This window comes from Saccopteryx bilineata, chromosome 5 (genome assembly GCF_036850765.1).
Source record: "Saccopteryx bilineata isolate mSacBil1 chromosome 5, mSacBil1_pri_phased_curated, whole genome shotgun sequence".
Lineage (NCBI taxonomy): Eukaryota > Metazoa > Chordata > Mammalia > Chiroptera > Emballonuridae > Saccopteryx > Saccopteryx bilineata.
Window position 1 is genome coordinate 33,696,755 of NC_089494.1, and position 14,472 is coordinate 33,711,226.

Sequence of the window (14,472 nt, forward strand, 5' to 3'; positions counted from 1 at the left end):
AAATATCACTGGCTATCACTTCTTCATTAAAATAGCTTTCTGATCAAACCAATAAATTTGCCTCATGTTTAGTTTGTCTGCAGGTTGGAGGTGGAGTTTATGTTCTCCTATGGTAACTTTGGTTATGGATTCTCACATCAGGTTAGTTCTCTTTTTAAAAACTATTCTGTGGCTCTTCAGTCGCCTCATCCCCTTCTGAGCCCCAACCCTTTCCAGTCTGATAAATTCTTTAAAATAAATATTTTTAAAAGAATGCTGTTTTACTCCAGTCTAAAGAAAAATGAAACTTTGCCATTATTTGCTTATCCATTTTAAAGTAATGATCTTTTATTCAAAATATCTTTATTATAAAATTTGCTTGTGTGTGTGTCTGTGCATACTTATGTAATTGAAAACAATTATTTTAAGTATTCAAGAAGTGAGTGTAGATTTTTATATTTTAAAATATTCATTAAAATGAGTCATTGATGTTATCAGATAATTGTACTCTGATTGTTTATGCTCCTTTTCCTAGTGGTTATTTAAGTATCTGGTGTTATTTGTATCTTCCTTGATTCATCAGAAAGTAACATGCCCAAAGAAGATATCTTTGTAGCTTTGACCTGCTCCTTTAAATTCACCTCATATATCCATGTTATGGTGAAAATTTCTGTACATTAACCTATGTCCTTTCATTGTATACATAGGTTAGATTCCTATAATGAAAATTATTGTCCAAAACAATGAACTTTTTGAGAAATTGTTCTAGAAAAATTATACCAACATATAGTCTCATCAGATGTTTGAAATAATTCTTGATATCCCTGGGCATTACCACAGCTCTGGGGCATTTATAAATCCAGTCCTGTTAGTGCTGCAGTTATATTGGGGAAATGGCTCCTATACTTTGCATATAATCTTTCATTTTTAGTTTTTGCTATTTTTATAGGCTTGGTTCCTTTTTAATTATGAATTGAAAGTGGGTACAGTTTTATTAAAAAAATCTGCCACTTTGTTAACTGAGAAATCTCTGTAAAATATATTTTAAAATTTTACCTGTGGTAGATCATTATGATATTTAATGCATTTTTGAGTCAGAAGTAAGTAATATAGAAATGAAAGGCACAAACATTTTTTTTTCTCTGCTTTGACTTTTTTCCTTCTGTCTACAGTATTATCTTTTCTTATTGTGAATTAGGTCTTATAGAGGCCCCTAATTATTTAGTCTATTTTTTTTGGTGACAGTCACAGTTTATAAGCATCAACCTCAGAGATAGATTTTGTGTTTGAATATAACATGTAACAATCCCATTCTTAAGGAGAAATATCCTTTTCAAATAAAACTGGTCAAGAATAGTTTTATGTAAGTGGACTCGACAAAAGCAAGAAACAAGGCATTGTACGGAAAAGAGTAGGACATATAATAAAAGTTCAATTTTGTTTCTCTGGCTGTGAGCTGTTAGGTAGTATTGTCCCCTACTTACCTATCGTGATAACGTCTAAGAGAGGACTGCTCTGGAGGCGGATGAAGCTGCAGTCAAATCCTGGCTCTCATGCCTATTGGCTAACCTGGAACAAATTACTCATCTTCAGTATTACAGGCTCTGTAAAATAGGCATAGTTATCTACCTCAGGGGATTACTGAGAGGATTCAATAATCTTAAAGATATAAATTCTTGGCAGATATTGTTAGCAATATTCTTGGCAGTAAATGTTAGTTCTCTCGTCCTCTCTCAATTCCTTTTCTCCTTATATGGATCGTTTAAGGCCTATTTCATAGCCCAGAAGTGTAGGATTAGGGTGCACTGTAACTGTCACTAAACAGTGTTAAAGTCTACTTACTATTTTCTCCAGTTAAAACCTCTTCAGAAAATTGTCGAACCATCCATGTTTATGAATCCTGAACCACCTCCAGAAAGAAGAGACCCTGTGACGTAAGTGTTTGAAGTCTTATTAATACAGTTAGATCATGTGGGCTTTGAAACATTTAATCCATTTGATGGAGCATTTTGGTTTCGCCCTGGTCAGCAAATTGCTGCTCGCGGGCCACATGCAGCTCTTTGGCCCCTTGAGTGTGGCTCTCCCACAAAATACCACGTGCGGCATGTAGCCCCATGTTCATTGCAGCACTGTTCACAGTGGCCAAGACATGGAAACAACCAAAAAGCCCTTCAATAGAAGACTGGATAAAGAAGATGTGGCACATATACACTATGGAATACTACTCAGCCATAAGAAATGATGACATCAGATCATTTATAGCAAAATGGTGGGATCTTGATAACATTATAAGGAGTGAAATAAGTAAATCAGAAAAAAACAAGAACTACATGATTCCATACATTGGTGGAACATAAAAACGAGACTAAGAGACATGGACAAGAGTGTGGTGGTTACCAGGGGTGGGGGGAGGGAGGACATGGGAGGGAGGGAGGGAGAGAGTTAGGGGGAGGGGGAGGGGCACAGAGAAAACTAGATAGAGGGTGACGAAGGACAATCTGACTCTGGGCGAGGGGTATGCAACATAATTTAATGACAAGATAACCTAGACATGTTTTCTTTGAATATATGTACCCTGATTTATTAATGTCATCCCATTACCATTAATAAACATTTATTAAAAAACAAAAACAAAAAAAAACCATATCCACTAGGCTCCATGAAAACACTTTACTGGCTAAAGTAAAGAACTCAAATACTTTGCCTTTAGCCCCCTCTGTTGTATAAATGTTTCATATTATAAATGAAAAGCAAAAAAAAAAAAAAAAAATACCATGTGCGGGCGCTACCTCGATAAGGAATGTACCTACCTATATAGTTTAAGTTTAAAGAAATTGGCTCTCAAAAGAAATTTCAATCATTGTACTGTTGATATTTGGCTCTGTTGACTAATGAGTTTGCCAACCACTGGAAGGCCTGGCTAGAATGGGTTCAACTCCAAGGTAAAGAGAGCAGTGGATTTTTTTGCTTAAAAAGGAGAGAGAAAATTTGAGTTTCTGGTTGTAGCCCTGAAGAAAGATGGTGAGGAGGTCTGGAGACAAGAAAGCTAAAGGAGGCGGATGCCAGCTTCCTGGCTGAAAGAGCGAAGGGCAGAGCAGCAGATGAGGAAAGTTGGCTGAAATATTCCTTTTGTGGAAATAAATGAGGGCCTTTTATGATCAAGGTATCTAGTAGTTTTTAGTTTTCTGCTCTGCAGTATAGTAGTGTTTACTCGAATTCCACACGTTCCAATTGTTACTTTCAAATCTAGCCAAAAGTCAATCTCTGGTCAAAAATGTCATTAGCAAACCAAAAGTAAAATAGAATATATCAACCAGTCTTGAAATTTCTACAGTAAAAATAGATCAAAGAAAAATGAGAGAGACATTTTAATCTCTAGTGCTAAGAATAAGAAATGGAAAATATTTGAAATAGAATTAGGGAATTAGGTATAAGACAGGAAATTGTATTCTGAAATGTTTATTGTCCTATAGTCTCACCAACACTGGGTATTATATTAAAAATAAATTTTGTCTTTTTGATACTGGTGATTTGTTGAAATAGTAAAGTGAAGTGTTTTTTCTTAATGTTTATTGCTTGTTATTTCCTTATCCATTCATTTATTGATTGAATAAACATTTATTGAGTATCTGCTATGCCCCCATGACATTGCAGATGTCCCAGGTTAGAAATCCTGAGGTTGCTGACTTGAGCACAGGCTCGCCAACTTGAACGTAGGGTAGCTGGCTTGAGCATGGGATCATCAACATGATCCCATAGTCGTTGGCTTGAGCCCAAGGTCACTGACTTGAGCAAGGTGTCACTGGCTTGGCTGGAGCCTTGGTTAAGGCACACATGAGTAGCAATTAATGAACAGTTGAAATGCCCCTACTATGAGTTGATGCTTCTTATCTCTCTCCCTTCCTATCTCCAGATCTACCCTCTCTTGCTAAAAAACATTATTATAGTTCAAATGGGATGAGACCCCCTCAAAGGTGAACATAAAGAATTATGGGACAGGCCCTGGACGTTGATTGGCTCAGTGGTAGAGTGTCAGCCTGGCATATGGAAGTCCCAGGTTTGAGTCCTGGCCAGGGCACACTGGAGAAGTACCTATCCGCTTCTCTGCCTTCCCCCCTCTTCTTTCTCTCTATCTCTCTCTTTTCCTCCCGCAGCCAGGGCTCCATTGGAGCAGAGTTGGCCGGGTGCTGGGGATGGCTCCATGGCCTCTGCCTTAGGCATTAGAATGGCTATGGTTGCGACGGAGCAATGCCCCAGGTGGGCAGAGCATAACCTTCTAGTGGGCTTGCCAGGTGGATCCCGGTTAGGCGCATGTGGGAGTCTGTCTCTCTGCCTCCCTGCTTCTCACTTCAGAAAAATACAAAAAAAAGAAAAAGAATTATGGGACATAGCCAAGAAAAAATTTATACTTCTTAGGGGAATTAGGGAAAAGTATTCTCAAGAAAGACTCCACAAAAGAAAAGGTGTTTGATATAAGACTTGAAAAATGAACAGAGGTGATTTTGCAAGGGTAAGGAGACACATTCCACCAAGATGGATCATATGTAACAGGTGGGAGTCATAAGAGGCTGTGCTGTATTAGAGAACAGGGAGTAGTTAGTTGTGAGTGGCTAGGAGCGTAGGAGTGAGAAGGGGAGCAATGGAGGGTGAGGTGGAGCAGTCAGCAGGGGCAAGAGTTCGAGTTTAGGCTCTAGATCCAGACTGTATAGGCTTATATCTTGGGTCTGCTGGGTGACCTTGGGCAAGTTACTTAGGCTGTTTGTGCTTCATTTATTGAATGGGATAAAGATAATAATTACCCAAATGAGTTATTGTGATAAATAAGTTAAACATAAAGCACTTAGGACATAGTAGCAAACAGTAAAATGCTTAGTTGTTAGCTACTTATTAAAGTAATAAATATTCCATCATCACCATCATCATTATTTTAGGTTTATGCTTCTCAAATGTGAATAAATGTTACTGTTTGAGTCCTCAGAGGTGTGGCAGGGCAAAACGAATGCTCTGGAAAACATGGTGCATCTTTCTGGAGTGTTGCTTTACTCAAAGATTTTGAGAAGGAAAATGTTATATTAAAATTAACACTTATAAATTATGGAATAGAATTGTTTTTAATTATATAAATTTCTTAAGATAACGAAATGCTTCCAAGAAATGGTGTGCTTGTGTCTAACTGCATTAAGTTACACCTCCAGAGACCGTCACTGTTCTCTGTCCACAGGAGTTCTTCATTGGAAGTGTTTGGAGATGCTGCAGGCAGTACAGAACCATTGTAGAGGTTTAAGTAGGGGACATAGCATGACCAACATACATTTATAATGACGATATCAATAGGATTAAATATGGACAGAAACGGTTTAGGATTGAGTGTCGAGGATTGGTGGAAGCTATTGTATTTAGTCTACATAAAAACAATTATGACAGTCTGAATTAAGGCAATGGCTTAGGGCTGTGACAGTTACTTTTATGGGTCAACTCAACTGGACCATGTGGTGCCCAGATATTTTGTCAAACATTCTGAGTGTGTCTGTGAAGGTGTTTTTGGTTGAGATTAACATGTAATTCAGTAGACTGAGTAAAGTAGACTGTTGTCCCTAATGCTGATGGGCTTCATCCAGTCAGTTGGAGACCTGCACAGAACAAAAAATCTGACCCTCCCCAGAGTAGGAGAGACTGTCTCCTGCCTGACTGCCTTTAAACTGGAACATTGGCTTCTTCCTGCCTTCAGACTCAAGTGGAAATATCTACTGATTCTGCACTTGAGCCTGCAGACTTTAGGACTAGAACTACACAATTAGCCCCTCCCTTGAGTCTCCATCTTGCCAATTCATCCTGCGGATTTTGTGACTTGTTAGCCGCCATAATTGAATTATCCAATTCCCTATAATAAATCCATCTCTCACCTTATTGGTTCTGTTTCTCTAAACAACCTTGACTAATACAGATTTTGATTCTGAAAGTATCCACAATAGTAGCTCTAGGGGAACAGAATATTAAGGATGAATTTTCTGTATTGGTCTGTTTCTGGAACTGTTTCTAATCTCTAATCTGATTAGATTTAATACTGCTAATCATTTATAAGAAGCAAAGATCTGGGTGACTGTGTATATGATACTTTCAAACGGTTTTGTCACACTATTGAATATAATGAAATTGACTAGGTACTCTTGATGTTACGGCACAAAGTTGAGAAAGAAAAGAATTCAAATTTCTAGCATAAGCACTGCATAAATGACCTGAAATCTTCTACATGCACCCTGAAGGAAACCCTCATCTCCTGTAACAACACGGACTAAGTTACTGAAAATCAGACCCAGATTTTCATCCTGTGACTGGATGAATTACAATGCAAGTTGAACAACCAGCCTCACTGGATGTCTGTTAAAATGAGGGCATTGATTGGGAATAAATGGGATCCTTATGGTGGGAACTGTCATCACTAAACTTGAAAACCTAAATGAATTGGGAGTAGTCAGATCCCAGTTTGGTAGGGGCCAAGGGATGGCACTCAAGCACCGGAGGCAAAGTGGAGTAGTTACTGTAGTGGACACTGGTCATAGCAGCAATCAGAATAGTCTGACTCATACAGACACAGACCACTGTGGGGTGGATATTGGCTAGTTGATCACGTTTCTAAAAAAATACGTAGGAAGCCTACTAAGTTCTTACTTGATCTGTATAAGTGGAAAGTTGTAGGTCAAGTGAACAAAATTCTAACCTGAATTATAAAAACAAAGTCACAGCTCCTCGATAATGCCCAGTTTGAGCCAGTTTATAGACCCAGAACCCCTTGAATGAAGAAGAGGCCTGAACCCTTGAGGAGAGACTCTGGCACACTGCCAAAAATTTCTAATGTTACTCTCTCCCAGCTTTTTCCCAATGGAAACTAGAGCACTTTACTAGGGTAACTGTGCACAAGGGAAAAGGAGATAATCCAAGCTTTTAGAGACTACTGGACACTGGCTCTGAACTGACACTAATTTCGGATGATCCAAAATATCCCTGTTGTTGCCCAATCAGAGTAGGGGCTTATGGAGGTCAGAGATGGCCAGTGGAGTTTTAACACTGATCCATCCCACAGTGGGTGCAGTGGAATAGCCAAACTCAGCAGTTGGTGAATCCATCCATTTGTATCCTCATCCATGACCTGTGGAATGAGGGATATTATGGTGGGAAAGGCCAAATGGAAACCACTAGACCTACCTCTACCCAGGAAAATAGTAAACCAAAAGCAACACCACAGTCCTGGAAGGATTACAGAGGGTAGTGCTATCATCAAGGACTTGAAAGATCCAGCAGGTGATTCCTATCACATCCCCATTCAACTCGCTTTGCCTGTGCAGAAAACAGATGGATCTTGAAGAATGACAGTAGATTATCGTAATAAGGTGGTGAACTCCAGTTGCAGCTGCTGTGCCAGATATGGTTTCATTGCTTTGAGGAAATTAATGCACCCCCTGATACCTGGTATGCAACTGATGACCTGGCAAATGCTTTTTTCTCCATGCTTGTTAATAAAGACCATCAGAAGCAGTTTGCTTTCAGCTGGCAAGGCTCTCCCTGAGGGAATATCAATTCTCCAGTTCTATGTCCCAATTTAGTTCACAGGAATCATCATTTTTCCCTTACATAACTTATCACACAGGTCCATTACAATGATGATATTATGTTGATTAGGTCAAGTGAGCAAGAACTAGGCTTTTTTCAGATATACGGAATAGTGGTTAGACAGTTATATAATTAATGAAAAGATTCCCCTGATAACTAGTACCCTCTTGGCACATACATAGCTCTAGACTTATAGGTAGGATATTTGCATGTCAAGGTGGGAAAAAGTTAAACAGAATTCAGGGGCCTTCAACCACAGTGAAATTTTAGGAATCCAGTGGTATGGGGCTTGTCAAGATATTCCTGCTGGCCCTGGCCGGTTGGCTCAGCGGTAGAGCGTCGGCCTGGCATGCGGGGGACCCAGGTTTGATTCCCAGCCAGGGCACATAGGAGAAGCGCCCATCTGCTTCTCCACCCCCCCCCCCTTCCTCTCTGTCTCTCTCTTCCCCTCCCGCAGCCAAGGCTCCATTGGAGCAAAGATGGCCCGGGCGCTGGGGATGGCTCCTTGGCCTCTGCCCCAGGCGCTAGAGTGGCTCTGGTTGTGGCAGAGCATCGCCCCCTGGTGGGCAGAGCGTCGCCCCTGGTGGGCGTGCTGGGTGGATCCCGGTTGGGCGCATGCGGGAGTCTGACTGACTGTCTCTCCCCGTTTCCAGCTTCAGAAATAAAATTAAAAAAAAAAAAAAAAAAGATATTTCTGCTAAGGTAACAGATAAATTGTATCTGGCCCCTCCTAAACCAAAAAAAAAAAAAAAAAAAGCACAACACCGAGGGGACCTCTGGATTTTGGAGGCAACGTACTTCTCATTTGGGTGTGCTACTAGGGCCCATTTACTGAGTGATCTGAAAATATATCACAAATATCTATTTTCTTCCCTCTTTTATCTCCTTATCATTTAACATAGGATATAGAGTCGTCCCTCGCCTTATTGTGGTTCACTTTTCACGGCCTCACTGTATCGTGGATTTTTAAATTGTATATATCTAACTTTGTATCATGGATTTTTCACTATATCACAGGATTTTGTAGTATATAGGTATTTTTATATATTTATTATTTTGCGGTAAAATAAGCATTTTTAGCTTAAAAATTGAAAACAATATAAAAAAGTAATTAAAACATATTACAAGAATATTACTGTATATTCACTGGTGAGTACCCATAGAGAATTTTATATGTTGTTAAAATTACATAGGTTTAAAAGTATAGAAAATGATTAAGAGCATAGGAAGTGTTTATAAGAGTGTGAGAAAGGTTAATAACAGTGTGGGAAAGGTTTATAAGAGTGTGAGGAGGGTTTATAAAGCCTTAAAATAGAAATAAGTAATAAAAGAAATACAAGGTTGCTACTCCGCAGATTTTTGCCTATCATGGGGTGGGGGGTTCTGGAACCTAACCCCTGTGATAAACCAGGGACCACTGTATTGACTTTATATCATAATATTAAAATATTGTTAACCTTGCATCATAGTATTTAAGCTTCAGGATATTGAGAAGGGTAAACACCCAAGGACTTTGCACTTCTCTTCTGGGGAAGGGGCTAGTGAATTCTTGGGTGTGTGCACAAGAGTTATAGCATGTTATTGTTTCTTGCTTTCATTTGGAGATTAAATGTGTTTTAAGGAAATGCTTCTGAGTACCAAGTTGACAAAGGGTGAACTTGTAATAGTTAATTTTATGTGTCAACCTGACTGTGCTATGAGTTAGGAGATTTGGATCTAGAGATTGGGAGAGAGGTCTGGGCTCAAACATTTTCTGCTTCTCTTCAGAACTTTGGCTCCTTCTCTTTCGCATTTCTGCTGCCCATGATCTTAGTAGTAAGACTAATCAAGAGAGCACTTCTCTCAGGATTTCTGACTTTTGTCTTCTTTCCTAGCTCTAAGCTCTGAGGACCCAAGGTGGATAGTTGAGGTTACAGTATAAAAGAAAATGATTCAAAAGTGATAACTATCACCGGTTTTGGAAGTATACTTTTGTATTATTTCAATATTTAACTTTATTACCATTTTGCAGAAATGTTATTAAGCCACAGTCAATAGAATATCCAGCATTCTTATCCCCAGACCTAAATATTGCTGTTGGGATTCCAACTTCAACACCCCAGTCCAGACAGCCCTCTGTAGTGCGACTTGAAAAACTTCAGCAACAACCTCGGGAAAGGTAAAAAACAAAAAGCAATTTAAAAAAATCTTATTGACATGTTATTTGTATATTAATTTTTTTCTTTGAGACATAGGCTTGCTATTAATCTAGAAACCTTCATCATGGTTACAGTTCATGGGTTTAGAGGTTATTCTTGAGTTTTGCTTACCATATTTAGGTGCTTGTTTTAAAACTCAGTGCTTTGGCAAGAAAAGAGGTGAAAAATCATTTATAAGATAGTGTCAGCAAAGAGGTAACCTGGGGCAAGCCTTTTGGATTAGATGTTATTTCTTGGATCATATTGTATGTATTTTTTTTGAACCCACCATATATATTCCTATTGCTTTTTAAATCTATAACTTTATATTTTCTTTCTTTAGGCTGGAAAAAATGAAAAAAGAATATAGAGATCTTCCTACATGGAGAGAAAAAGCTATGTATTTAGAAGGACTTTTTACTCCCGAAATGGAACCTAAGGAACTTAAGGTAACCAACATAATACTTTCTCCCATATATAGCTTTTAATTCTTTTTTATTTAAAATGATTATGATAATTTAAAGTGATGACCAGATATTGTTAATGTTCTCATTATATAAAATTTATGATTCATGCAATTTACTATTTTGATAATGTGACATTTATCAATAAATATTAGTTGATAATTTATAAGGTTTAGTTTTTTAACAGCTTTGTTGAGCTATTTATATACCATATAATTCACCCATTTGAAGTGTACAATTCAGTAGCCCTTAGTATATTTGCAGAGTTGTGCATGCATTATTATAATCAATTTTAGAACATTCTTATTAACCCCCAAAGAAGCCCACACCTCTTAGGCTGTACCTTCCCAATCCCCATGTCCCCTAGCCCTACAGTCTGTCTCTATTGATTTGCTTTCTCTAGACATTTCATATAAATAAAATCATAAAATATATGGTCCTTTGTGACTTGCTTCTTTGACCTAGCATAGTGTTTTCAAGATGCATCCTTGTTGTAGCATATATCAATACTTTATTTCTTTTTATTGCAAAATAATATTCCATTGTTTAAATATACCATATTTTATTTATCCAATCATCAGTTGATAGGCATTGAGTTCTTTTCACTTTGTAGCCATTATGAATAATACTTCAATGAACATTCATGTATAGGTTTTTATGTGAGCATATGTTTTTAATTTTGGGAGTATATATACCTAGGAGTAGAATAACTGGATCACAGAGTAATTCCCTGTTTAACTTTTCAGGAATTGCCAAACTGTTTTCCATAGCAGTTGCATAATTTTACATTCAAACAGTAATGTATGAGGGTTCCAACATTTATTTTTATTTTTTAAAAAAATACAGCCTTCATGGTGGGTTTGAAGTGGTATTCCATTGTGGTTTTGATATGCATTTCTCTAATGACCAATGATATAAGCATCTTTGATGTGCTTACTGGTCATTTCTATATTTTCTTTGAATAAATCATTATTCAAAACCATTGATGATTTTTAAATTGGGTTTTTGTATTTTTATTGTTGAATTATAAGAATTCTTTACATAGTTAGGTACGACACCCTTATCAGATATATAAGTAAGGTTTAATATTTAGAAATGCAGTCTAACATATATTTTTATCTGGCAATAAAAGAGTCACAGGGATTTCAGTAGATAAAACATTGAAGTGAAATGGTAGTTATAACATACTGATATATTCATGATTTTTAATGCCTCTATTATAATTGGGCAGAGTTGTGCTGCTATAGAATAAACTGATTAGCATTACCAAATTGAATTGGTATTTTAGAGAAATTTGGAGAAGTCATTAAAAGGATTGTGGACTTTGGGTTTTTAGTGAAAGATCAGTATTTTATAAGAGTCAATGATCATTCTACCATATAATTCTTCTTGGAATTTTCTAATGATCCATATCACTTTTCAACTCATAGGCCATAACGTATCAATATTTTAATAAAAGGTAATATGTTTACTGGAGGTGTCCTCTTATAGTCCATGAAGTTGCATTATGTCATTTATCTTCTTTTTCTGTGTACATTCATCATTTTAGCACACTGTCAATTCCTGGGTATCCTCTCCCTGGAACTTCAACTCCTAGCCAATGTGGACTTTTCTTCAAATGAGTGCTATTTGGTTTGCTTTTCTTACAAATACATATCCTTCTTGTCTTCTGTAAATTTTTAAAAATGTATTAAAAGTTATAAAGACAGGGAAAAATGTTTTAGTTCTTTAAACATTTCTCCAATATATTTTCTTTTTCTTTCTTTTTTTTTTTTTTTTTTTTTTTTGCTTCTAGGGAAATAATACCAATGCGGTACCTGAAAGTCAATTTGAAGAGAATCCTGAAGATGTAACGTCAGGTTAAGAAACAAATTTACTTTTTGTATTTTTTATTGAGATAATTAAAAACAAAGTGATTAAGGGCCCTGGCTTGTTACCTAAGTCAGTGAAGAGCGTCATCCCGAAACAAGGTTGTGGGTTCAGTCTTCGGTCAGGGCACACATGGGAAACAACTGAAAAATACATGATTGGTCCTGACTGGTTATTTCATTAGTAGAGCGTGGTCCAGTGTGTGGATGTCCCGGATTCGATTCCCAGTCAGGGCACACAGAAGAAGCGACCATCTGTTTCTCCACCCCTCCCCTTCACCATTCTCTCACTCTCTCTCTCTTTCTTTTCCCCTCCTGCAGCCATGGCTCAGTTGGTTCAAGCACATTGGCCCTGGGAGCTGAAGATGGCTCCCTGGAGCCTCCATCTCAGGTGCTAAAAATGGTCCCAGATAGGTAGAGCATCTGCCACAGATGGGGTTTGCTGGGTGGATCCTGATGGGACCTCATACAGGAGTCTATCTCCCCTCCTCTCACTTGGAAAAATAAAATAAAATAAATGCACAACTGAGTGAAACAACAAATGCTTCCCTCCCCCCTACCTTCTCTCTCCCTTCCTCTTTCTTTCTCTCTAAAAATCAGTAAAAATTAAGCCCTGGTAGGATAGCTCGGTTGGTTGAAGTGATGTCTTGGAGTACAGAGGTTGTTGGTTCAATCCCAAGTCAAGTCACATATAGCTGATGTTCCTGTCTCTCTCTCCCCCTGCTTCTCTCTCTGAAAAAAAAGGCAGGGTGGTTATGTCACAAATATAAAATTAGTAATTTGCACTTTAAGTGGATTTCATATCTTTATAGGGAATAAATATATAATAGTTCATCATAATTTTGATATGTAGTATTTATTTTATATACTCCAAAGAAAAGACTTAATTCAGTGTTATCTAAAATATTTTAATGCTCCTCTACTCCTTTAAGGACAAAAAAAGAGTTAAAATTTAAAATCTATAAAAAGGTATTTTTGTTAAAAGTTATTAACTCAGTAGAGCTATTGGTCTCTTTTATGTAGAGGTGTGTGTGTGGTGTGTGTGTGTGTGTGTGTGTGTGTGTGTGTAAGGGAAAGGAGGGAGGAAAGAGAAGGACAGGAAATTAAAATATTGAATACTCAAACATACCACAATTATTGGAAAGATATTTAACTAATAGAAAATAAACTTCATGCAATCTTTTTTAAAAATCTCTATGAAAAGATTTATTTAGAAAGTAAATTAAAATGGATGCCTAATATTGTATCTTTAAAATCTTAAATTCTGCAGGTATTAATGATTTATTGTTATAAAACTTTTGCCACAGTGACTTTTCTGCTTTTCTCCCTCCACTTTCCTGGCTACATCAGGTGTCTATAGATACATTTTCTAACCTCTGAAGAGTAACCAGCCTAGAAGAGCTGGTGTATCTTTACCTAAAACATTGAAGTTTTAGGTGTAGGAGAATCACAGTTTCCTCCTCAGTATCACTGTTGAAGATTAGAGGTTTACCTCTTTTACTCACTGATGGTTGCCCTATTTTTCTTAAAAAAAATTTTTTTCACTTATCAAAGAGTTTAAGTCAAATCCCATTGGATCACTCTTATGGCTTTCTATAGTTATAGCTAACATTTATTGATCACAGTGTCCCAGGCACTTTACTTGGGCTCTGTAAATAAATCCTCACAGCAGTCAATTGAGGGTACTATTATTATTTATCTACATTTTTACAGATGAGAAAACTGAGAATCAAACCAGTGGTCACATGGCCATTAAATGATGAAATTTGAATTTGAGCCTAGTCTATTGGGCCTAAGCATGTAACCATATTGTTTCTCACATCTTACCTTTACTTGTATTGTACCTATAAGATACCATTAGCCTATTTTACATGTGAGAAAACCAAGGCTCAGAAAAATGAGCTGATCACAATCACACAGCTAATAATGACTATATAATTTTTTCTACTAGACTTATATATTCTTTTGTATCTCAGTTTTTAATTTCCACTCTCTCCCTTTTAGGTTTTCCTTTTCTGCTTGCTAAAGATGTAATCCTTGTACTTCTAGGAAAATTTTACAGGTGCCTTAATTAGCCTCTCTTGAATGGTTTATTCTAATCTCTTTTTCCAGTCCCAGCCTTATCATTGCCATCTGGGATTTGTTTTATTTCCTTTTGACTTTTAGCAAAATATACTGTATACCTGTTTTTTAATCTTAATTGGTGGATCTGAAATCTAGTCACTTTATATATTTTCATTTTATCTTCATACTTGCACATTTAGCACTTCCCCATTTTCTAAGAGATTATCGGTCTGTTTTTACTAAATAGCATTTGTTTGAATAGCTGCTCTGATTTAAATTGTTCTTTGTTCTTGGTTAGAAAAACTATAATAA

At 37.1% G+C, this 14,472-nt stretch overlaps 1 protein-coding gene across 1 annotated transcript in view; it reads left to right on the forward strand.

The window, feature by feature from the left end:
* Window positions 1-14,472, forward strand: part of C2CD6 (C2 calcium dependent domain containing 6) — a 99,509-nt gene that overhangs the window by 26,050 nt on the left and 58,987 nt on the right. The window contains exons 7-11 of the mRNA XM_066233025.1: window positions 73-141; window positions 1,834-1,913; window positions 9,599-9,745; window positions 10,108-10,213; window positions 12,024-12,087. Coding sequence (XP_066089122.1) covers window positions 73-141; window positions 1,834-1,913; window positions 9,599-9,745; window positions 10,108-10,213; window positions 12,024-12,087 — 466 coding nt within the window. The remainder of the gene's footprint in view (window positions 1-72; window positions 142-1,833; window positions 1,914-9,598; window positions 9,746-10,107; window positions 10,214-12,023; window positions 12,088-14,472) is intronic.